Here is a 26,508-nt window from a genome sequence, read left to right on the forward strand (position 1 = left end):
CCTACTCTTCCTATAGATGGTTATTTTTCCGTTAACGCCTATCATGTGCGATTTTGTGCAAGCAGTGTTTAGAAACTAGAACACCTGTGCGCAACCTGCGATTCTTTTTTAGCAATTTTAGCATTTATGTTTACTATAGTTGGCATGTTTTATCATTACAATCTCTTTTTTTTATGTGATGCGGCACTGGACAAAGCTGTACAGTTATTACGAACTTGTTTTTTTAAATGCATACGTTTTTGAAGCATAAGCTGGCAGAGATTAGCAACTGGTACATGTACTTACGTTGCGTGTTTTTGTTCATCTCCAGCAATAAATTTACCGCCACAAACGTACTGAGAAATTTCTTTTTGGGGGAGTGCTAACGAATGCAATCGCCACCTATCCCTGCAAAATAAAAACAGCCCACTGCTTTTCTCCGTGATTATTACGTTATGTGGTTTAGATTACGACAACAGGTGTCGCGACAATCGTGCATTTATATTTAACGAATTCATTTTGTTACGTCGTTTTGAAACGAACGTGCGACGAGTTTCGCATTTCTGGCGAGAAAGGTCGGCTTCACTGCCACGCTTTGTCCCGGTGCCGTACTCTATTCGTAGACGCTGTTTCTGCGAATATCTCTCTCAACCTCTCCGCGCCAGCCAGCCAGCGGCAGCTGTCGGTTCGCCGGAAACGCGGGATCCGTGAAAAGGGAAGTGCACAGATCCCTCTCTCTCTCTGCCTCTTGCGTAATGGAGGAGGCGAGCGTGGAAAGGGAGTCGATCCTCTCAGCTTGCGGCTGCGTCGGGCTTCGCCGGTGTTCGAGGGGGCTTCGCTTCACACGCCGCCGCAGACCATTCGCGACGTAGGCGCGGTACGGGAAGGTAGCAGCCGGGGCCCGTACACCGCGGCACTCCAAACACACGCCGGGCACCGAGGAAGGAGGAAGCAGAAAACGAAGCAGACGGCGCAGCCAGGAAGAAGCAGACGACAAAGCTTCGACGTTCGACCGCTGCAGACGACAACTGCACGTCTGCTACGAGCGCTGCGAAGCTGCCTGCGGCACGACGAAGCACCGGTAGCAGCAGACGGCTCTGTTTCGCCGGTGCAGACAACTGCGGTGCAGCACGTCTGCTGAGCGTCAACAGCCTCGCCCGCCGTGTAACTTACAGTTGGGAAGGAACGATCGATTTTCGGGTGACGGAGAACGCCTTTTAACGTTCCCTGAGGAGTCAGTAGAAGGGACAGACGACAGAAAACATGGCCGAGGCAACGCAATACTCCGAGGTTCCGCAGGCCGAGCCAACCAAGCCCGCCGCTGCGAACAAAGCCGGCGATAGCGACGTCGTCTGCTTGAAGCCCAAGATGAGTTTGCTCAACGGTATCACCGTCATCGTCGGCAGTATCATCGGTTCGGGCATCTTCGTGTCTCCTCGTGGAGTCTTGGCCAACACCGGTAGCGTTGGAGCGTCGCTCATCGTCTGGGTTGTGTGCGGCATCTTTTCCATGATCGGAGCTTACTGCTACGCGGAGCTTGGATGCATGATCACAAAGTAAGTCACTCCGAAACCGTTATCTGGCGACGTTGTTATCTCTGGTAATGGGCTCTTCGCGGAGGTTTGGTATAATTCTGCCCTTGTCACCAACAGAAAACGTGTAGTCAGTCATGTGCCCACGAGGTCTCTTCCCCTTCCCGCCAAACACTGCGGAGTTCTCGCCCCTGCCAAGCTACCTTCTCCGCAGTGCTCGTAAGCTGTCCACGCGGCGTCTGCGACGCTGGCTGTAACGGAGTTGTTTAGGCAGCGTGCTTTCTTTACGATATTTTTTTTTAAAACGTTATCGTTAGGTATAACTCTTTCACGACTATCCCGGAGCAGAAGGCAATCGCGGGCTTGAGACCACTGACGCGAAGTTAGCGGAGAATGTTTCCGGTAAAAAAAAAAAAAAGAAGTCAGTTAAACAAAAAATATGTTAACACCTTTTCCAAACAGAAGTAGCGTATGAATCTAGCTTCGGACAAGGATTAAAAAAAAAAAAACATCTGCCACGACAAAATGTTTTCGGGACAACGGCCTCACTAATGGCATTTCGTCAGTGCTGGCATTTTCTTTGCTTTGACGCAGCAGAGCAGTTCATTGAAAACAGGATAAAGTAGACCAGAATTAGGAAGCCTTTCGGACACCACAATTCTGAGTGGTGAAAAGGGCCCCCTATATTACACAGCATTGTATAAGCAGTCCGTGTAGCAAGAAAAAGAAAAAAAAATGATTGATTGTGCAACTCGCAAATCTACTGATCACAAAATGGCTACGTAAATTACTCTTACAGAATATAAGCAACCGATGAAAAATGTCCCATGTATTGTACCTTTAAAAGAAAGTAGATTAAAGAAAAACTCCCGTAAACATACATCACATTTTCTCTCGGTGCTCTTAACTGCAACTCCATATACTACCTCTAACGCAATACCGGTATATAACTGACGTGTACATCAGTCATATTCAAGAAAAAGGAATTGTTGATGTAGGACACATTTGCTGCAACACTGCCTTTCGTAGTGAAAGTCGGCATCAAAGGCTCACGCGTAACGCAGAAACTGAGAAAACGTCCAATTTCCGAGCAGTTTGTAACCGTAAGCCAGTAAAACCTTACCACATTGCGTTGTTCGCATATACTATACCCCACTTTGGAATTCTGAATACTCATCTGCGTGGAAATATCCAGCTTTATTTCCACAGATCCATTTTTGCCCGCAAACTTTTGACGTCGACTGTATCTTTCTTTCTTTTTTTCGTGTCCTGCGTGTGTCTTGTATCGCATAAACTAACGGTTGCCGTGGCGAGCTTCTGCTATAAAACAACTCTTGTTGAATTTATATTTTCGAGCGTCACTAAAAAAAATTATTCGGTGTTAATCGATATGCTGAGAGGGGGCGTCGTAGCGGCTTGCGAATAAATCGAAAAAAAAAAAAAAAGAGCAGAACCATCAGACAGTTGTCCACCCAACTCGAGAAAAACTCATTCGCCTCGCTTGACCCACATTCGTAATCCTAGCTGTACGACCATAAAGGGTCTTTCATACTAATTTGTTTCTCAAACGATTAAATAATGTAATATTTTGCCCAGTTCCACAGCAGCAGTTAAATAACTCCCAATACGGGCCTTGAAGGTACTCAAATAAATGAATAAATAAATGAACCGCATGTTTATATGGAATTAACACATGTATTATTTCCTTAATCGTTGACTATATTTCTTCCGAGGGCACAACAACGCGAAAGAAGGGATAAGAGCGCATTGCATCAAAGTTGTACAGATAAAAAAAAAAAAAAAAAAAACATTATATACTTGTAGAATACTGTTTATCGGCCATACCGTATGAGACACATGGGTCTTTCTCAATACGGACAACTCCGCCAGGACTTAGCGGCGTGTTACACTACAATCTTCCGGGCTAAGCTAAATTTCCGTTTATGTTTAATTCATTGCTCGACTTGTCTGGCTGACGTAGCCATGGATCGTGGAAACGTGGTCGTAGCTGCCGTTTCTTTCTCTTCTTATTTACCCACAAATGAGATTCGAGTCACTCACGCCCGTAATAGAGCATCGGCGCCGCATTTTTATAAGCCTACCCAACTTTGACCCTCCGTCCGTCCATGGCCTCAGAGACTTGCGCGCGCCGGTTGCCGCGCGAATCTCGGGGGTTATGATCCGTCACGTAAGACGACCGTCTTGTGTTTTTTTTTTTTTTTTTTCAGTTATTTTTTTGATCAGGCCGGCGAGTAAGTAAGGCCACATAACGGGCGCCTGCCGAAAACGAATTGCTCCCGCCGGAAAGCGTATATCGATCTGGTTTCGCCAGTGAATTGCGTAACACTGTTGCCGGCAAACTGCACCGACGCCCCCTAATGTAGTGCGTCCGCATACAGTGACCGGCGCCTCGAAGTGACCAGAATGCAAACACCCCGGTCGTCGCGTTCTTCGATTGTCGGGACACGCGCCGTTCGCTGGCTTGGTCTACATAGTATATGGTCTACATCGCGGTGGTCTACATGTATCGCACGTGTGCATGCCAGGCTTTGATTTTTTTTTCTCTTTTTTTATACCTCGGTATACGTGCCCACTTATAACACGGTGTTCTGTGCTGGATCTGCGTCTTTTTACCCCCTAGAGTTTAAAGGTGCTGGATATTTACTTGCCTCTGCCCCCCCCCCCCCCCTCTTCCAAAAAAAAAAAAAAAAAAAAAAGGAGGCTGAAGAAAAGCAAGTTGAAATGTCCCGTCAGTATACTCCTTTATATCCGACATCGCTTGAGGCAAAAACTGTACGACCATCTTTCGACCGACATTTCACAAACTTGCCACAGACTATATTTTATTTGTTTCTTATATAGAGGTGAAATAAACACCATAAGCGCTCCATGAAAGTACGTCGAGTCAGGTACTCGCGCATAATTAGGGCGATCTTCAACGTATACTCTTATTTGTTCGCGAAGTTTGAATGAGTCACTCCATGAAACTCTCTTGAATAAATGGGTCTGTGCGTCAATGTACAGGAGGCTTTACTGAAGAGCTTATTATTCCAACCTGGGTGTAAGAGCTGCCTTTATATTCATTGATATGTATGTATGACTTCGCGCGCTTACCAGAGAGGTAAAAAAAAATCGGGAAAATGGTAGGATGCGTCGCGTTTGAACAAGAGTCTTATTGCTTAAACCACTCTAGAAGCAAACATTAAAAAAAAACAAAAAAAAACAATAGAAATTAGAAAAAAGAGAAAGAAAGAAATAAAAAAGGTTGTCATTCTCACGGGTTCAGCAGTAACAGTTACAAAAATTCATGGTTCGGCGACAGCCTCTGTCGTGCGAGTGAAAATATGGTACATTTATTTATTTCTTATTTCGCTTTCCGAGGTAAAATATACCAGTACGCATGGATTTCTCCCTATTTTCGACATGAAAGCGTCTCCCTGACACTGGAGGTCATATACCGGCGTTTTTCAGAACTCCTGTGTCGCCTTGATTCGTCTAGCTGAACGAATGAATGAATCAGTCGAACATTTAAAAAACATTAATTAATTTGAGCACCCAATGATTGAATCAATCAGACAACCAATCAGACTCGCTAGCGAGTCAACGAACTATAGTCGCTCATCCCGTCAATAAATCGTTCACACCCAATGAATCATTCGATCAACGAATCAATCATTGATTCTGTCACTCAAACGTTCAGCCAATCAGTCATTCTTATCAGTCAACTTAGGAGCGATAACTGGGTGATCCGGTATATACGTTGTAACACGGCGCAAAACGGCGGCAACTACTCGCTCCGTCACTCACCCTATACCAGCCGGTAAAGCAGTCAGCAAATTGTTCGATAAACCAATCATAAAGCTGTGCTCTAAATTCCCAGTGTCGGCACACCCCGAAGATACGCGAGTTCGCAAAAACGTGCAGCCGAGGAAGCGGACGCAGATACTACTACGATACCGCGCGTGAACTTGGTACTGAGAGCTATAGAGCACCGCTTCCTCAGCGTAAACGGCAAACCGGCAACAAAGGCGGAGAGAGAGAGAGAGAAATAAAACGAGTAAATAAAGAGGGCGTGGGTAAAGCCTCCTCCTCCCGTATCGAGCGGCGCGGACCACGTGTTCCGGTGAAGGTCCTCCACCCCCTCTCAGCCTTTCGTTCGCACTGCGTCGTCGGCGGCGAGCGCGAGCACCGTGCAACGCGACCGGCGTATTGCAGCATCACGCGGCGGTCCCGCTAGGCCTAAAACCGGCGTGGTCCGCCGTAGTACGCGCAGCTTTTGCGCCCTCGTCTCCGTATAAAAACGATTCATAACGCTTGGCTGGCGTGTAAAACGCCACGTGGTTATCGCTTCTATAGCTCCGGTTTATGGGCTGCAAAAAAAAAAAAAAAAAAAAAGCGCGCGAGATTCGAAAAGGTACCACGTGACTGTAGGCCCTTTCTCGCGGCGGCCAGTAGTGCCTTCAAACACTTTGCTAACGAACGATCGATGCTGCATGCGCGCAGACCGAAGACATTTCTCGGTTGGCGCTGCAACTCTTCCGTTGAAGATTTTGCGTTCAGAGCAATACTTCAGAAGTTGATTAGTGAATCAGTTACCTAAGCTCGCAGTACCAAAAAAATGATGTGAGTTTTTGAATAGGGACAGTTGGTTGACAACGCACACGTGGATTTCTTAAAGCTTGGCACGAGTTAGCTGAATAATTTGACGTTAACAGAATTTAAAAAAAAAAAATCGCCCGTCGCATTTAGGCAAGATCTATTTACTGAGTTGGAATACTTACACTAGAAATCAATAGGTATATTTCATTGATTAACAAATTCCCTCTAATTAACTTTCCAACTATTCACTTTAGCTCACACATTGCAAAATACACGAATCTGTGATTACACAAGGCTGTATCCGCTATATATGTACGAATTTCGAAACTATATAGCACCCGTTTTGAGATGGGCGCTGTCAAACCTTAAATCAACCAGTCAATCAATCGATCAATAAGCCGATCACGGACGGACGTGAATCAATGGCCAATCATACCGAGTCGAGCGTTCCGCGAGGTTGCCGGTGAAGAGAAAGCTCTCGATGTAGGAGCGAAGGAACAGATCGAGGTGTGAGGGGCGTTCTTCCTGTGCGCTTGTTTGTTGTTGCACGCAGGAAACCGCGCGTCTTGCGAAAGGGTTCCTCGCACTCCACGGGCTGTCGCCTCTTGTCGAGCAACCGTCAGACCGAGACTGTAGCCGATTGCGCAAGTCGCACGGAAGGTAACCCCGTAGCGTGCGATGCTATATTTACAGAGTGCCCCAGCTAACGTTATAGCCAAGCTGCTAATAAAAAAAAAAAATGACAAGTGCCACATAAGATTGTGAAACCTACGGTGTTCGGATGTCGTTCCACTTCCGCCACCAGGATAATTTTGTGTACTAATTGGCTGCCCAGTTATGGAGGTTACTGAACCAGCATTAATGTTTATGTATTTAGAGGTGTGACTTACGACGGGAAAGCAGATACTGTGTCGTCTTCAAGCATCCCATTCAGTCGTTTCATGATGAATCCATGTGAATAATGCACTTACGGCTCCCAGTAAGTCTACGATATACGCTATAACCAGCGACGCACCTGCTCTCTCTGTCTCTCAAACAAGCCGACAAACAAACAAGCGAAGAAACAAAGAAACAAACAAACAAACGACCGAACAAACAAACAAGCAAACAAACAAACGAACACTCACACACACGCACGCACGCGCACACACACACACACACACACGCACGCACACACACACACACACGCACACACACACACACACACACACACACACACACACACACACACACACGCACGCACGCACGCACACACACACACACACACACACACACACACACACACACACCTATCTATCTATCTATCTATCTATCTATCTATCTATCTATCTATCTATCTATCTATCTATCTATCTATCTATCTATCTATCTATCTATCTATCTATCTGCGAATGCTCTAAAGGAATGCAGCGCCAAGGTTGTCAACCATGGGTACACGTGTTCACTCTCGACAGACAGGTTTCAGGCGTGACAATTCTTTAAGGAACATAATCGAAGGCTGGCTTAACCACGTGTATGGTGTACTGGAATAGCACGTGCTACTTAAATTAATCACACGGCTCGCGCTGACCGTAAGACGCACTTCGTTCTGGTGTCTAAACAGAACTTCACTAACTTCGAAATCACGAGGACATTTACATTCGCAACAGTGCAACACCGAGACGGCGACCTGTCTACCCTACACGCATGTAAAAGCGACCGCAAATAAAATTAATTTGATAAACTATACTACCACTAATACGCTGCTACTTCTACTACTATATACTGTACTGCCCTTTCAGACCATTACTACTGACTTTTTTGCACATTTTCCAGCGTTACTTCTGTTATATATTTCACGACTCTTAATTCTCAAGAGCGTTGGAAACATTCAGTAATAATGCTGTTTACAGCTATACGTGAGTTTCTGCGTCAGCAGATGACTATATACAGGGACGCTCAGCTTCCCCGATTTCCGGCGCTTTCAACCATATAACGTTTGAAAACAAATTCCGCGAGTATTACATTGTTATTGGAGAACAGTGATGGATTAGAGAACATCTCATTCTAACGTTCAAAACAAGTCGGTCGTCATCGAGTTGTCGCTGCCGCTAGCGTTGTTATATGTACACTCGAAAACGTTATTAAAAAGGGCTCTAAACAATAGCAGTTGCCTTGAACAACGCTCTTACGACACAGTATGATTTACGTAAGCCTCCCCCCCCCCCCTCCCTCCCTCCATCGAACGTTGTAGTTGACGTCAGTTCCGAAATAGCTTGCGTCAATTGAGAAAGTATACATGTAGCGATCGAGTACCGACCTTTTTAACAACCTTCACACGTCTGGCAATTTCATATAGTATATTTCTGTTGTTGCGAGCACGTCGCTATGATGGCGTGCGCAGTGTAATGGAGCGGACGCGAACAATTTAGTGTTCATGATTGTTATGAGTGAGTGTTCATGAAGTTTGTGCTATTGTGAGCCTGTCACTCCCCGGTGTTTTTCTTGCTTACCACACACTGGCTTGTTTTCTTTCTTTCTTTCTTTCTTTCTTTCTTTCTTTCTTTCTTTCTTTCTTTCTTTCTTTCTTTCTTTCTTTCTTTCTTTCTTTCTTTCTTTCTTTCTTTCTTTTCGTCATCGAAAGGCAGCAGCGACGCTGGTTGCGATCGCAACTTTTCAATCATACCAGTTGAAAAAAAAAAAAACACATTCGAAGCTCGTTTCTCGCCGACCAGCAATGGGCCGGGCCGTCCAGCAGGCCCACGAACCGGCCGCCAGGTATTTCCTGTCGGTCCCTACGTGGGAGACGCCCGCTACGCGCTAAGCGCGTTCTGCAGGACCTAAATAATGTTTTTCCAGTCCAGTCCAGTCCAGGTCGTGCACCTATATTTAGATGCACGTTAAGGAACCCCAGGTGGTCCAGACTAATCAGTAGTCTCTCACCACGGCGTGCCTCATAATCATATCGTGGTTTTGGCAAAACGAAAACGCCAGATTTCTTTGTATAAGCCTGCGTGTCTCAATATTCAGACACAGTGATTTGCAAACAATGTGGTGATGACGAGGACGATGACGACGACGATGATGACGACAGGAGCATTCTCTCTGGAACGGACCTGTGGAACCCCTCTCCCCATGCCCATCAAGCTCCTTCAAAACATTATGGTCTATATAAATCTGCATATGCCGTTATTTGACTGTCGCGCCACCTATCGACCACATACACTACTTCTTTTAACACAAAAAGAAACAAGATCTCGGCATGCACTGTAAACAAACTCTAATGCACAGTATTTTTAATCAGCAGTTTTCTTATTTCAGTCGTATCTATCTATCTATCTATCTATCTATCTATCTATCTATCTATCTATCTATCTATCTATCTATCTATCTATCTATCTATCTATCTATCTACCAGGTGCCTCTCCGCCGCCAAGGTAAAGCAATAGTAGATTATCACGGGGGGCCCCACGAAAATGTTAATGAGGCCGCGTCCTAGCGGCCTCATTGACGTAACGTCGTCGCCGCATAAGGGCACGCACACCGCTGCGCGTATTTCGGCGATGTATATGCATACAGAAATATACAAAGCTATAGACCACAAAGAAGACGCGCTGACCATAGTTACCCGGCTGTAGGCCATTAAAGCCAGTTGAACAAAGGCCTGAGAAGTAAAGGGGGAGAGGGGGGGGGGCAGTCTGTGAACTTGTTTTCACAGTAACGAAGCTGGCAGGTTGCGCTTCCATCAACGCGCGTTCATTGTGGAAAGCGGATGCGGACGTCACACGTCACATCCGGTTGTGCGCCTCGGACCGAATAAAGCAGCAGGCTTCGCTTTGTTTGCATGTCTGCCTGCGCGCCTGCCTGCTGTACCGTGGGTAGTCAATTATACGCACCGCTTAGCTCGAGCCATTAAATATATATAGTTATACCAATGGCGAGAAGACGTTTTTTTTTCGCGGGTACGCAGATGGCGCTGCTGTACAATTATCTCGCGTGTGTCTGCTGCACCAACGTTTGTACATACATATTCTTGACACTGTAACGTTTGGTACGTTCGGACACGACTCGGCACATTGTTACGGCATGCCGAGGCATTCACCCAGGATGGAACCCAGAGAACGTCCACCTCCCGGAAGTGCTGAGATTCAATGCTGATGGGAGTGTTAACTGGTCAGCGGTCGAGACGAACGATAAGATACCATGGCCACTGCAATATCCCTGGGAATGTTGTAGCGCCCTAGGCAGCTGGACAATTCGCTTGTTGTCAACGTCACACCTATAGACTCCCTCTAACACAAAGGGTAGCCAACTTTAGTTAAAGGCACAAACATCTCCTAAGCACCGTATAATAATAATAAAAAAAAGATAGAGGGGGAGAAAGAGGGAGAGATATCATTGAATGAAAGGCAGGGAGGTCCGCGTGGGCTATTGGGCTCTATAGCCTGCTACTGACCACCTCGCGCAGTATTTGTAGTTAGGTGAATTGAATTAGGCTTCGTTTAGAGTGTTGGTGGAAAAAAAAAGCAGGGAAGAGATCGATGGAGCCGGTTTCGTTACAGGCATGTGCGTAAGTGGGCAATACCTTAAAGAGGTTTTGATGAAAAGTGCTGCAAATGATGTAGTGCAAACTTGATTAGCTCAAGCAGGCTAGGTGATTGCTTTTCGCAGCCCCGTTTCAGAGGAGATGCCAATAGAAATCGTCGCCGTCATCTTCGATCATAGAGGTTCCGCAAAAAATTTACTAGATGAAAATATTGCCCTGGCGACTACGCCTTAGCCAGCATGCATACGAATGATGGATTTGCTTGCGCTTGGTCCTTCTGGCTTCAAACGACTTTGTTGCTTTGCAACATATACTGAGACGGTTTCGTTTGCTGTGCAATAATTCCATGCATTTTCCGTACGCTTATACCATATCATTCCGGTGTACTCGATGTGAATGTGTATTCCGCACAAATTCGGCGAAAATTTTATAGGAATCGAATGGGGAAACACACAATTATTGGATGGCATACGGTACGTTTACTGTGGGTAAATCTACCATTTTCAACAAGATATTGCGTTATAAACGCAATGATTATTCCCGTGCGCAGGCTCTCGTTTGGAAACACATTGTTGCTTGAAAATTTAGAAACATAAACCGTAATAAGTAACTCCACAAGAAAAGACGTCTGATGACAGAAACGCGAAGATTTGACAAACCTGTCCTTCCCACGCATGCTAAATGAATGCAGCGCCAGTTCCATCGAGTGAGCTTAGTTGGAAACACCATGCTTACGAGGGAAGTTGGTGTCGGGACCAGTCTCTGATATTGTAATATCTACTTATACTTGTAATCTACTTGTACTTTTTATCTGCACGTAATCTGCTTGTACATCATCCGATAGTCCGCCGAGGGCTGTGTGCTGCAGTGCAGTCGTTTACAAGCTGCCGTAAAAGGAAATAAACGAAAGAAAAAGAAAAAAAAAGTATCAGTACTCGGATTGGGATTTTGTTTTGTAGTACGGCGACGTCATCATAGCTTGACGTTAACAAGCCTCTGGCCTTGAGCTTTGAAAGGCCGGAGGTTAAAGCGATTTGCCTTCTGTTGGCTTTTGCATGTAGTGTCGTCTGCTAAAGAACAGCGCGACCGACGAAACAAAAGGAAAGAACGTCGATCATTTGTGTCTTATTTTTGTACTTTTGTAGTGCGTGTATTGCGAAGTTTGTAGCATAGAATTGCTACGAACTATCTCACCCGTAAATATATGTCGTCTGCTGACGTGTTTGGTGAGAGCTATGAAAAAAAATATATATATATGCCGATGTCACTGTCTACGTGTACCTACACGTGTCGTCTGCTACTGAGGATGACGCAAGGGCTCTACGGACAAAAAGAGATCGAAGAAAGGTTGATATTCTTAACAGTATTTCTTTGATTCTGTTCCGCGTATGACTATTTCAACTGGAGCGCGAGTCTCTCGTCATAATCGCATGGCGATTAGCCCCCGTTTATATAAGCAGCGACTTCTATTCGTGAAATTGGTTTGCAGCAGGCGTACTTGCTGAAGGGATTATGCATGAATGAAATTGTTAAACGGTTGTCTGGTCGGATGTATACCCTGAAGGAAAAAAAAATGATGTGACGCTGCTGCTATACCATCTTATTCTACTGTTGCCACAACTTCAAACTTAAGATGGAAACTCATGTGGTGCTCACTTTCAGCGCTTTGCAAACGCCATCATGGCAATTGGTTCTCCGCATATATATATATATATATATATATTGTTACGAAGCACTTGGGGAAGTCAGCGTTCGCGACTAGCACGATAAAGTAGCGAGAGGTAGCACAGCCGATCGAGCACGACACAAGGCTTATCTCTCTCGTCGTTCTCTCTCACAGACACATCCCCACTGCTCCTTATTTCACAGTACAATATATATATATATATATATATATATATATATATATATATATATATATATATATATATACATACATGCGCACAGGTGCGCTGCTCATTAGCGCGACATACAGAGCATCCTTACGCTGATGCTACAGTTCCCACCACAGCAGAATGCGTGTGTCGAAATGTCGGGGCTCTTGCATAAACTTGCGTAGTTGTGCAATATCCACTTAATATAGAGCTACGATATTCTATATAAAGTGGTCGGAGGTTTCGGAATGACCTTCGGTAGGATGTGAAATAATTTAAGTGCGGCTACAGGGGTTTTGTTCCATCGCTTTATATAACGAGAATCCCTGCGACGAATGTCTTGGATCATTGGAAAGTATCGTATTCGAGGCGGAATAAGTCTTGCTGACCAATGCTGCATCGGAGCAGCGGACATCAGATTGAGCGATAATTGCCCCTATGATTTTCAATGAACAAAATTTTACGAATTAACTTGCTTAACGAAGTTCGCGGAGAATACTGTAATTGCAGAATTGAAGTCAGCCGCTGCTGAAATCACAACCCTTTTGGATTCTGTCGAATGCGCCAATCTCGTAACAGAATCCAAAAGTGACCAGCTCATGGCCACGATTATATATATATATATATATATGTAACACCATGAATTTGGTCGCGCCCTCCTACAATGCTTAGTTATACTATTACATCTTGGCTAAAGTTAGCTGAGACATCCTGTATATATATATCGATCCTGTCGACTGCGCCAATTTTGTAACACAATTCAAAAGTGACGATCCCGTCACGGTGGCCGTTACTGTTTATTTGCGCCCACGATTATATATATATATATATATATATATATATATATATAACAACATGCATTTGGTCGCGCCCTCCTACAGTGCTTAGGTATACTATTACACCTTGGCTAAAGTTAGCGGAGACACCCTATATATGTATATGGATCCTGTCTAATGCGCCAATTTCGTAACAGAATCCAAAAGCGACCAGCCCATCATGGCCGCCGTTACTGTGTATTTGTGCCCACGATTATATATATATGTATATAACATCATGGATTTGGTCGCGCCCACCTACAATGCTTAGGTGTTATATTACATCTTGGCTAAAGTTAGCTGAGACATCCTGTATATATATATATATATATATATATATATATATATATATATATCGATCCTGTCGACTTCGTCAATTTTGCAACACAATTCAAAAGCGACCAGCCCATCACGGCGGCCTTCACTGCTTATTTGTGCCCACGATTACATATATATAGTTTGGAGAGTCTTTGACTGCTCTCTTTTCTTATTTCTCTTTCTTATTTTATTCGTCTGGCGCCCCTCGACATTTTATGCAACGCCCGGTCGTCGTTCGTTGTGACTGACCTTTTCTTGTGGACAAGCGCCTTTCAGGCGCCTTGACGTTTGCGTCGTTGCTAATGGCAACGCGATTTCGTTAGCGACAGCCACTTTACTATTATACTAACCTTTTGCATTTCTTTTTTTTTTTCATTTTCCGACTACGGCGGTTTGCCTCATACGCGTCCATGCAAGGGCCCGCAGCTGTAGCGGCAATTATAAAGAAATGTCGTGTTGGCTGCCACGCCCAGTTTGCGTTGCAGAACACAGGCTCGACGCGCCCGTGGCTCCAATGCAAGCGGGGTGCGCACAGGTGGTAGGGTTTGCGCTCTGATTTCGCGGGCTTATCATCCTTCGCGTAGGCGTTTCAACGTACAGAGCGACTACTGCATAGAGACAGAGGAAGACCGAGACACACAGGCAGCGCTAAATTGAATGGCACAACGTTCCTGTATGTCTGCCCGCGCTATAACATCGAGAGGCAAGTGGAGTACGCAGCCCCCTGGATAGATTGTACAATAGCTAAGTACCGGGCGTTTGAGCCAACACTTTCAAAAAATCTTTAAAGGTTGTCCGTGGCAGATGGCACAACTCTAGTTCATGGGCTGGTCTACTCGAAGAGGCGGACACAACTTGCAGAAAAAAAAATTGAAATGCATAATCGACTAATTAAAAAATTACTGATTAGGTCTTTAACTAATTGCCTGATCGCCCGTATTGCAATTTACAAATTCTAGCCGTGGAGTTTGCAAAACACTTGGAACGAATTCTCGGGATGACACCAGTTTCGAGATATTCATTCCCGAACTTTGCGGAGAAAGGCTTAGGCGTTCCGCTAACTTTTGTGCTTTAATGCATAAAACGACATTTTGTTGAAAAAGTTACTGGATTACGCGGCGGCCGTAATTCGATGACGGAGAAATGCAAAAAAAAAAAGAAAAGAAAAGAAAAACTTGCCCGTGTCCTGTATATATATACATTGCATGGGGGCGCGGTAATGATCCCCTGGTAACCAAAATTAATCAGGAGTCCCCCACTACGGCGTGCCTCATTAATCAAACTGTGGTTTTGGCACGTAGAACCCCAGAATTCATTCATTCGCCTAATTGTCCCGTATTTCGCCTCGTTAATAACGTCGAAATATGCTAACTAGTCCGCGTCAACGCCATATATAGAACGTACTGGGCAAGATATACGTCCCACCAGGAACCCCGTGCGGAAAGCTATACATCATTACTGCCCAAGTTTGTAATGTCGCTATACATATGACTGAATAATAGACTAAGAACGCTGCCTGCGACTGTTAATTGTTCCCACTTGGTTGTGCATGCTACCTCGACTGTGTTCCTCTCTTGATATATAACCAAATACCCTGCCCTCTCCCTCCACTTTTTCTTTAAAAAAAAAACGCTGTTGTATGCATTGACGCACAAAAGTAACTGGAACACCAGTGCATTTCGTCGTACACCTCGAAAATTAATATATCGAAACTCGTGTAGTCCAGACAATTCGTTCCAATGGAGACGCCTTGCGAACTCACTAGCTATACAATTTGTAGATTAAGATATGTGCCGCAAGATAATCAAAGAACACGTTAGGGTAATTATGTTCACGATTTAATCAGGCAGTTTGATTTCTCGTACAAGTAATGGCCGCCCCATCGCGTAATTTAGATCAAGGATTACAACTGTGCTATCCTGGCACAGGCAATTTCTGAAAATTTTGGACCTTCTAAAAAGAACAATAAAGACAGCCGGTATATAAGAACGAGAGATGAAGGGAAACCGAGGGGTTCGATTTCTGTTAATCATCGATCACCGTGGCTTTATGATCAGTTGGCTTTATACGGTCATGATTATATACAAATAACGGACCTGTCGGTAGCCTGCTTAGTTGCAATTCGCTCCTAGAAGAGGCAAGACGTACGTGTCAAGTGCAGACCCTGAACAAAACTTTGCGACGCGGTGAACGCGATTTAAACCATGGATCCGGGCCCTCGAAGAGGTGCGGCGTAATGCTAACGCATTTCTCTAGCATTTACCGTTTAATCGCTACTGAATGTATTATATATATATATTATAATATATATATTATATATATAATATATATATATATATATATAGATATGTAATATAGCAACTTCGCGGTATCTTAGTTTAATATTTCCCAATAGCTGTGTATCTTTAAAGCAGTGAACGGCAGACACTTTTGTGGCAACGAAGTGCTAGAAAAACCATCCGGCGACACGATCTGTTCACTTTGCTAGCGTGCTCATACCAGCCCCTGTTTGCGCGCGTTTCGTGCATCCTTGACGCTCGTCCAGTTTGGACTCGCGCCTCGTGCTTATTCAAGGGCTCGTCGTCGTAAAGCCATCCTTTCGAGCCCGGCTGATTAGCCTATGTCGCCAGATAAAAAGCGGGCTGCTGAGGCCGACTATGATAACGATGCTGACGATGCGACACTTTTACATTCATTTAAGGTCGCAGTCTTGTTTCTTTTTTTCCTTTTATTCTTTTTCTTGTTTACATGAATACTCATGATGAAAAAAAAGCGCTACTTAAAAACGGAGACTAAGCAAGAACAAAGCGCTAGTAGCAAATGGAAAAAAGTTTATTTAGGAAAGGTGTTCTTATATACAGAATGATCGAGTGTACGTCACCAGGAAGCCACTATCGTTGGAAACCAGAATTCTGCTTTCTGGCGTTTTACGTTCTAAAACCAGTTCTGATTATGAGGCACCATTATGATTTTGAAAACCAGAATTCAACGCGAGATATCAAGACCAAACACGACTGCCTTCAATCACAACCAAGGCACTGCTGCGGTTGTGATTTAATTCCCAACCAAGGGGATGGCTGTGTCAGCCAGCCGTCTATTCTGCTTTCGAACTCTGACGTTGCTTTTTTGGATAAAAAACGACGGGCGCCTTTGTGTCTTAGCTTTAAAAGGGTTGCACACGTGCCTTGGTTGTTGTTGAAGGCACTCGGGTTTGGTCTTGATATCGCGTTGAATTCTGGCTTTCAATGATAGGGGCTTCGTGGGGACGTACACTCATCCTGTGCATAAGAACACCCCTTTCCTAAATAACTTTTTTTTCTTCCAGTTGCTAGTAGGCGCTTTGTCCTGTGTTCTTGCTAAGCGAGCCTTTTAGTAGCTCTTTCTCCATCATGAATGTTTACCAACACGCCCAACTGACAGCTATTCTACATGAATGCGGTAGGCTATTTACGCCCTGAGTTCGCTACTATTGATAGCTTTCACGTGACGTCACGCACCCACCTTATCACCGTGTCGGGGCACCAACATGACGACTACGAGCACTTCAGTCCAATCCATCTTATTGAAAGCTTTCACGTGACGTTACGGACCCAGCTTGTGATCGTGTCGGTGCACCAACATGGCGGCTGCAATGACGCCAGTGCAAGCCATCTATAGGTTGTTTTACAAGTTTCACACCACCCGCCGTGGTAGGGTAGTGACTACGGCGTTACGCTGCCAAAGACGCGAGGTCGCGTAATTAAATCCCGGCCGAGGCGGCCGCATTTCAATGGAGGTACCGTGCATTGGGAACACGTTAATGAACTCCAGATGGTCGAAAATAATTTCGGACTCCCACACTACAGTCGAACAGCAATGTTTTTTTGCAACTGTTTCACCAACTTCAGATCTTTCTTGCGTGCATCTTCGTTGTAGAACAAAGGTCTTTAAAAAAAGAAAAAAAAAACAAGGAAAACAGACATGAGTGTTTCCTCCAGTCATGAACTCATTTCATGCGACAGCAGGAGGCTGTCAGTGTGAATACGGCCATCTTCTTTCTTTCTTTGTAATTCCAAAGTTTGACCTGCGTAAAAAAAATACAACGAGCGAACCATGTTATGCGTAAGATTCACATAAGCCGACAGGAAATAAGTGATCAGGATGCCTGTCACGGGTAATTACACGCAAGTATGACGTGTAATCGCTTGGTAGCCGGCTTCTAAGGATGGAGTAGTCCCAAGTGTACGTTTTGCCGTCCGAATTAGGCCAATGTTACAAATGCAGATTAACTTGGAAAACGCAACAATGCACTGGAGCATAGTTTCGGAATTGCTGCATAGTTTCTGCTGCCGTTCCTACTGTGGCCTTCGAAATTCATGCGCTGACGCCATCGCTCTCAGAGTCTGCGTGGTGCACATGACACCGCACAAATGGCCGAGCGCGATAGTTGCGCGATGATGCATGCTATTTATTATGGTATGTAAAGATGGCGTATGTACTGGAACTGTACACAGCATTGCAAGTACCAGATGGGGTATATCTAATGACCGAAACGAGAGCAGTACTGTAGGCGCCAAATGTTCAGGGCACGCGAGCTCCCCGGCAAATGTGATTGTCTGCTCTGTTAAAGCTTTTAGTTTACTGGGCCGCTTTGCAAATCGTAAAGGCTACTGCACGCCGAAACTGTTCATCCAAGGCTATGTGCCTATAGGCGTCGCTATGCAGGAATTCAGATTTTTTCGTAAATCCCATGTCCCGTAAACTTTTCTGACCGACTTCACATACATAAAAAAAAACCGACATCATACAAATCAACTTTTCACCACACTAAAGGCTACAATTAAGGAACACAAAGATAAACACCTTATCAAAAGTATGGATATGGTATGGACTGGCTAACAGTGATAATGATCATATAAGCAGGTGCCGCAAAGTGACAATAATGGGCAACGCCATCTTGCTAAAATATACAATAAGCACTGCATGAAACGCGGTAACCTCATTTTTTTTCCGCGGTCAAGTTAGCCGTGATTTACCATGGCAAGTCTTCCATGTCTTGCGTCTTCGTATCCCAGCCAGATTCATTGCAGACAACTGAACATGGATTAGCATGTTATCACACCAAACGTGATACAAGCCACGCAAGAAGCGTGCTGCGGAGGGCTACTTTGCCATTCTCGATGCAGCGACGGTGGCATAACTAGGGGGCTGCATCGACGTCAAGGATCCTATGAGTCTGATCTGGGTAAACAGCGGCGATCTCTAAGTAGGCCCTGAATGTGGCGCCCCTGGTCAACCACTGAGCAGTAATGACGCGATTGCAGGAGCGACGACATGGCTGAAGGCGGTTTTCGGTTTGTTTTCGCACTACTAGTACAGTGCCGAAGGAAAAAAAGGAAGGCTGTATAGCTGTTGGAGTTAGGCTTAGCGTCAGGCGATCCGAGGATTAGTCGTTATCGGTCGCGAACAGACAGTGGTGTGGGCTTCGCGAAATTAAGCCGTTCGGCCGAGGCTTTGCACGTCGGCTCAATGGGTCCAGACGTAATCACAATGAAACACCGGTTGAAAGTACACATGCTAAACTCGTTCGGAGTTCTATTTATGGATTTCTGGCTATAACCTTGGCGCTTGTGTGTGTGTGTTGCAGACGCTTTTCCTATAGTTGTAGTGAGAGAGAAGAAACGCAGTAATATTGAGCCGAAATGTAGAATTAATAAGCAAACAGGCAAATTACACTTGAAGAAAGGACAGATTGCTACCTGTGGCAGATCCGAAACCAAAACCTTCGCATATCGCGTGCGATAGCTGTAATCTGTGCCTCCGGCCACTTTATTGTCTATTTGTACACGCTTACTATCGACTTAGCCCTACGAGTGTCAAGCCAGCGCCACTCACGGTTACGGGAGTGTTAGCGCTGGGGAAGCCAGTAAGTCAGTCACAGTAAATCGCAGTCGCAATCATTCGTGGTTAGTCACAGCGAGTAAGTGAAAAAAAAACCTCTCCCTTCACACAACAACTGGCAGGCCAGCGCAGTAGCAGGTGGTCCCTTTCGCCTGCTCTGCTCCGTCCAGGCGCGCACGTGGCGTGGCGTCGCAGCCAATGGGGAATTTAGGTGCCGTTTCGCGGCTACAGACGTCGGCTTTTTCGCTCAAAAATGGGCCATTTGATGCTTTCGCATCGATAAGCGAGTGAGTGCAAGGGTGTGTGCTAAACACACGATTCTGCCTGTCCCCTACGCAGGACCGGCGCCGACTACGCATACATCATGGAAGCGTTCGGGCCATTCGTCGCCTTTCTCCGACTCTGGGTGGAGTGCATGATCGTGCGGCCCTGCTCGCAGGCCATCGTGGCGCTCACTTTCTCCTTCTACGTGCTGCGGCCCATATTCCCCGACTGCGACCCCCCGGACCCGGCGGTCAGGGCCCTCGCCTTCGTCTGCATCGGTGAGTTCACGTCTCGCGCCTTTTAAATGGCACGCTGCTGGCTTGAGTTGGCTCGTATATAGTCATCGAACTACTACGTGCGCGAGGCAGACGTGTGAAACAGGCGACACGTTAAAAAAAAAAAAAAAAAAAAAAAAAACAGACGACGCGCATCTGCGTCGTATAGTCTGCGAACTACTACTATACGTGCGTGAAGCTGACGTGTGAAACAGACGACACGTTTAAGAAGCACACGACGCGCACCAGCTGCGTCGTCTGTTTTCATGCGCTTGGTATAGTTTGAATTCACGTGTACCGAGGTGTGCAGCTCGAAATAGCACGCTGCTAGGCAAATTGGCTTGCAACTTTCAGGCTGCAAAGAGCGCGTAAGAGGGCCAAGTGAGAAAATACTACATGCAAGAACTTTAAAAGCAGACGGCGCGTGCCTGTGTCGTCTGTTTCTTTTTGTTTGTTTTTTTGCGCTTGGTATAGTTGGAAGAGGCTTTTAATGAGCTCTATTCGCAGCTTCACTTTGCTGATCATATACTGGCGATGTATACTGTTGTGTATGCGCGAGCGCCCTGTGGGCTATCTGTAGTACATGTCACGTTCCTAACTTCTGTTATCAAACGAGATCCACGATTTTATTAACTGACGCTCTGGAATGATCAGTGCACTTCTGGCTGAAAGTTTCTTTCGTTAAAGAACCTCTTCGTATCGAACTGCTACTGATTTGCGAATGCAAATGCAGGTCTTTCTTGCGCACTGTGTTGCGGACGTGTCACGTGCTTTCTCTCATCCAATCGCGGCTTCAGGTGCATGCTAACAAAATTTGCGCCGCCAAGGAGCAGATACATTACGCGCCCTTGGTGAACAGCCTCCAAGTTTGCTGCGGCGCGGTAGTGTGGCGCCACTATAGCACTCAATCGGCGAATCACGTCTGTTGCCTCCGAGCTGTCGCTAAAAACTTCGGCGTTTTCCTGCCTTTTTGTTGGTTTTTAGCACGATTAGGCATATGACACACAAGGGGCTTCAGACAAGATGACACAAACCTGCGCTAACAATTTATGCACTTTATCTTCGGTCTGAAGTAAAACTTTTCTCGACTGGAGGTCTCGGAGGCACACTGTGACACTATAGAAGTCTTCAGACAAAGAAGCTTGACGCACCAGGGCAAACCTTGCGCTCTAACAAAAAAAAATATATTAATGTACACTCTTTCTGGGGGGCCTTACTTTGTTCTTTAAAACGCAATGCCACGCCGTTCGTTACCTGAATAAATACCGGGAGCGCAACAGCAAATAAAGGAAATGCGCGCAAGATAAATGATGATTATTTCTTGGGGACGAGATAAGCCCTAGTGGGCGCACTTGTTTTTCATAGCTCTTTCACTATCGCTTTCGAAAGTGAAAGAGCTTGCTCTCGTACCTAAGGCAGTGTTTAGAAGCTCGTCGCCAAGGCGGTGAACCTGTCAGTACCTGATATCCGACACCGCGAAGCTACTTAGATAACGGGGCGCGCGATATGACCCGTCTTGCTGCCTGATTAACCCCAAGTACGGCTTTCCATCGACCTCTACGATCGTAGCACGCGACTAGTTCGTGGACTCGAAATGTCACCGCCCACTCCCTCGACGAAGGTCGAGGCTTTCGTCTCGCGAACCTTTCAGACTGGACGCCCTATACTGTAAACACAGTAGTAGTGCCGACTGTTTGCCCGCGGCGCCCTCAAGTGGCTTTCACTCGAAGCGATAAGCATCACGCCCTTTCCCCGCTTGTTCCTCGTTTGAGCGAACGGCTCGGTGTATATAAGGGTTTTCGCACCGCTATCGTACGCTAACCTCTTGCCGGCAAGGTCGGCCCCATAGAGTTCGCCTTGGCGAGCCCGTGTTTACCGTGCACGGGCACGTTCTCTAAAGGACTGCTTCTAGTGTTCGCGCCGAACGAGATAGCGCGGTACTCGAAACGCTTTTAAGGCAGTTTGACCGTTGTGTGACCACTCGTTGCCTCGGGAGGATCTCTGGACTCACTGGTGTGGTGGCTTAAATAGAATAATAGATTAGCCTGCGTTAGCCGAAATCGTTGATTGTTTGATTGGTTAATTGGTTGGTGGGTTCATTGATATGAGCGTCCGAAAGCAATGAAGCAATCGCCGCTGTAGCTTGGTGGCTATGGTGCCGTGCTGTGGTAGGGCTGTGGTGTACTTTTGACAGTTTTAACTCAAATGGCGTAGCTTACACGTAGAAGCGCGAATTTCGCTTGTTCACGTATACGTATTTTAATTACTTTTTTGTACTTTTCTTGCGTTATTTTGTATACGCCCGACCGATAACGTTCCCAAACTTGTTAGTCTCGTTATTTCTAAAACAGCGTTAAATCGGACCCGTGGGCATTTTTGTCGTGTGTAGAGCAATTTGGTAAGCACTGAGCCACCGTGGTATAACCCAGATAGAGGAAACTGAAATATAAGAGAAAGAAAGAAAGAAAGAAAGAAAGAAAGAAAGAAAGAAAGAAAGAAAGAAAGAAAGAAAGAAAGTCGACAGCTGCGTCTCCAGTGTCCAAGGCACAACAAGCACTGTCCTACAATCACAGAAGGCAAAAAATGCGGTCGCATTCGGTTCCGCACCTCCACGCGTTGTGCGAGGCGACCAGACCCCTTGAAGCGACCACCGCGGCTCGCGGACAATCGAGGGGTAGTTAGTTTAATTGTCCTTTCATCTACCCCTCCACCCTCGCCCCACACCTGCTCTGAGCCGGGTCCGTTTCAAGCGTGCGTGTCAGCCTACAGCCTCGAGGTACATGCATGCGCAAGCTCTCTCAGCTTGGACCGTAGGCGTGGCGGAGAATGCGAGGGTCACTGCGGTCTGCTGTGCTCAGTTTCAAGCACACTGATACTGTGTACCGTATTTACTCGAGCCTTAGCAGCCCACCTCTACTTCCGTTTGTTCTTTTCTCTCGTTTTTTTTTTTTTTTTTTTTTTACTATAAGCCTGGCGAGACGCCGTATGTCACTCTTATTTATTTTGATATGCCGAACTGTCATTACGCCTAGCCTCATTTCCACGTGACCTCAGCAAATTCTGCTCTGTGTCATGACGTCGAGGTGATGTCGATGACGCTTAAACCGGCGTTTAGAAATCAACTTTAATATCGAATCTAAATATTTTTGAAAATATTTCCGAACCTTCATACTTGATAGCTGCCCTACTTTTTACTTACGTGCGAAAAAATAATGGTATAGTGTCTACAGCTTCTAAGAGAAAGTTTCAGCATTCCTTTAAAAATTTGCCATGACACTTGCAAACATTCAAAAAAGGCTATCCGATATTCTTAATTTTGTTTTTTTTAAAAGATTAGCAAGCCTGCCTCTACGTGTAATACAAGGATTTCAGTGTCCCGGTGACTCGAGTTGTCTATTAATTCGCCCTCGTGATGCGATCCGCTAGCCTCCTGGTATAGATCAGATGGTAGAGCGACCGCCCCGGAAAGGCGATGGTCCCGTGTTCGAATCCCGCACAAGGACGAATTTTTCTTCAACTGAATGCGAAGCATTCTTTCTGAGAAAATGTTATGGGTTCGCCTGATAGCTTCGTGCTACAGTTGGGTGGATGACAATTTCTCCCTTTTTCGAGGGATATGTTTACCGGCTGCTCAAATATATTTCTTTCCTGCAGGAAGTTTATAAGGAACGGTAGAAGGCGAGTGGTAGCATACGCCTTACAACGTTTCTCTAGGAGACCTCCGTATACTAAGAAGATTGGGCAGACGGGAGTTACAGCGAAGAAAATACGGTACATACACTTAAGTCCTACGCACACGCCGACACAAACGTTAGATAATTGCCGCGCCTGTGCCTCTCAACTGCGCGGTTGGATGTAATCGACGCCACAATATACTCGGGACAAGTGCTGCGATTGCGTTTTCAATGAGAGCCAAATGCGTGCGGTGTAGCGGAAGCTACGGGACGTGGTCAGCCGTTCGGGAAGTGTAGTTCAGGATTGTGCTCACCTGGGCTAGTTGGTATACGCGGCGTGCTTTGAAGAAACAGCACGAAGACGGAACAAACGGAGCGCGAACACAACACACGCAACACGATACACAGCGCTTCGTTGTGTCTCCTTTTTGCGCCGTGCACTGCAAAATAAGTTACACCCTTTCAAAGCGATCAAGCGTGTAAATCTGTCTATAACTCTTAAAAGTGAATAAGGCTGTAAATCCGTCTATAACTTTGAATGTTAATAAGGGTGTCAATCGGTCTATAACTTTTAAAAGTAAATAAGGTTTAAATCGGCCATAACTCGTAAGAGTGAACAAGGGCGTAAATCAGTCCTTAGCTCTTAAAAGGCACTAAATGTGTAAATCAGTCTATAACTCTTAAAAGCGAATAAGGGTGTAAATCGGTTTTAACTCTAAAGAGTGACTAAGGGTGTAAATCGGTTTTTAACTCTTAAAAGTGAATAAGGGTGTGAATCGGTCTTTAACTCTGAAAAGTCAAAAAGGATGTAAAACGGTCTATAACTCTTAAACGTTATTAACAAGCGTGTAAATCGGTCTATAATATTTAAAATGTGAGGGAATGGTGTAAATCTGTCTATAACTCGCACCCTTAGATGCGTTTTTTTTTATGCAAGGGTGTGAGCTATACTGTTTTACATTGTTATTCAATTTAAAGGGCTTAAATTATTGTTAAGAGTGTAAGTTATACTGATTTGCACCCTTATTCAATTAAAAGGGTGTAAATTATTTTACAGTGTGTACCCGCCTGGGCAGCTTAGCGTCAGTGGCGTTGCACTGCTCAGCTGCAAGGTCCAATAGAAAGGCATTCGCTCCTCGTTTTCTTCTCTGTGGCCGCTGATTCGCGGTATACTACGCGCATGCGCAAAGTTCCTAACATGTCCCGTATCGCTGTAACGTATCATGTACCACGCAAAAACAAAACTCTCCAGTCCTGCCATCATAATCGAACAGTTAAGCTCGGAACTACATTCCGCTGCGCACTGATGTTGCCTGTGTACGCCTCGTACCTTCGGAGGCGCTGCAAACGACTTTTGAAACGGATTATAGATTTACGTTCGCGTTAAAGAACACCAGGTGGTCAAAATTAATCCCGAGTCCTCCTCTACGGTGTGTCTCGTGGTTTCGGCACGTCAATTCAAGAATTCTTGCTTAAGAGTTTTGCTCCGCGTGTCCCGTCTTCGCGGTGTTTCTTTGGAGTAAGCCATTCTATAGAAGCACATCCAGTCGAATGGTTTGCACTACTGTCCGCCGTTAAGAGCAAGCATCACCTCGGGAGCTTACATCCAAACACATGGGAATGGATAAATAATGTTCAATAGCCTGGCAAGGAAATAAGAATTCAGGATCGCCAGTCAGCCTCTAGAGTCTGTAAAGGAGTACGTTTATCTAGGTAAATTACTCACAGGGGACCCTGATCACAAGAAGGAAAGTTACAGAAGAATAAAATTGGGTTGGAGCGCATATGGCAGGCATTGCCAAATCCTGACTGGGAGCTTACCGCTGTCGTTGAAAAGAAAAGTGTACAATCATTGCATTCTACCGGTGCTAACATATGGGGCAGGAACTTGGAGGTTAACAAAGAAGCTCGAGAACAAGTTAAGGACCGCACAAAGAGCGATGGAACGAAAAATGTTAGGCTTAACGTTAAGAGACAGGAAGACAGAGGTGTGGATCAGAGAACAAACGGGGATAGCCTATATTCTAGTGGACATTAAGCGGAAAAAATGGAGCTGGGCAGGCAATGTAATGCGTTGGATGAATAACCGGTGGACCATTAGAGTTACAGAATGGATACCAAGAGAAGAGAAGCGCAGTCGAGGACGGCAGAAAATTAGGTGGGGTGATGTAGTTAGGAAATTTGCAGGCGCAAGTTGGAATCAGTTATATAGCGCAAGACATGGGTAATTGGAAATCACATGGGAGAGGCCTTCGTCCTGCAGTGGACATAAATATAGGCTGTTGTTGTTGTTGATGATGATGATGATAGATTTACGTTCGCGTTAAAGAACACCAGGTGGTCAAAATTAATCCCGAGTCCTCCACTACGGTGAGTCTCGTGATTTCGGCTCCTCAAGCCCCCGAATTCTTACTTTAGAATTTTGCCCCAATGTTTCCCGTCTTCGCGGTGCTTCTTTGGAATAAGTCATTCGGGAAGCACAAAGCCAGTCGAATGGTTTGCACAATGTCCGCCGGTATGAGCAAGCATCACCTCGGGAGCTAAGGGACACGTGTCCGCAGAACTCAATTGGTGGCCACATGGTCTCCAAGATTTGCGCGCGGGAAGACTAGCCGGTGCGAGCGAATCTCGGAGGTCATTGTGGTTCCTATAACGCTGCAGCCGGATGTCGTATCACTGCCTACCTGACGGAGTCCACGTGCATTTCTAGCACTGAACGCAATTGCTGAGGCGGAGTATGATATAATACATGTTTTTTTATGTTCCTGAGAGG

The 26,508-nt window shown here is 45.5% G+C and overlaps 1 protein-coding gene across 1 annotated transcript in view; it reads left to right on the forward strand.

The window, feature by feature from the left end:
• Positions 1–856: 856 nt before the first annotated feature.
• The window catches only part of LOC119463371 (large neutral amino acids transporter small subunit 2-like), a 127,228-nt gene continuing 101,576 nt past the window's right edge, over positions 857–26,508 (forward strand). Inside the window, exons 1-2 of the mRNA XM_037724192.2 lie at positions 857–1,535; positions 19,862–20,064. Coding sequence (XP_037580120.1) covers positions 1,243–1,535; positions 19,862–20,064 — 496 coding nt within the window. The 5' untranslated portion in view covers positions 857–1,242. The remainder of the gene's footprint in view (positions 1,536–19,861; positions 20,065–26,508) is intronic.

The sequence above is a fragment of the Dermacentor silvarum genome, chromosome 9, assembly GCF_013339745.2.
Source record: "Dermacentor silvarum isolate Dsil-2018 chromosome 9, BIME_Dsil_1.4, whole genome shotgun sequence".
NCBI lineage: Eukaryota > Metazoa > Arthropoda > Arachnida > Ixodida > Ixodidae > Dermacentor > Dermacentor silvarum.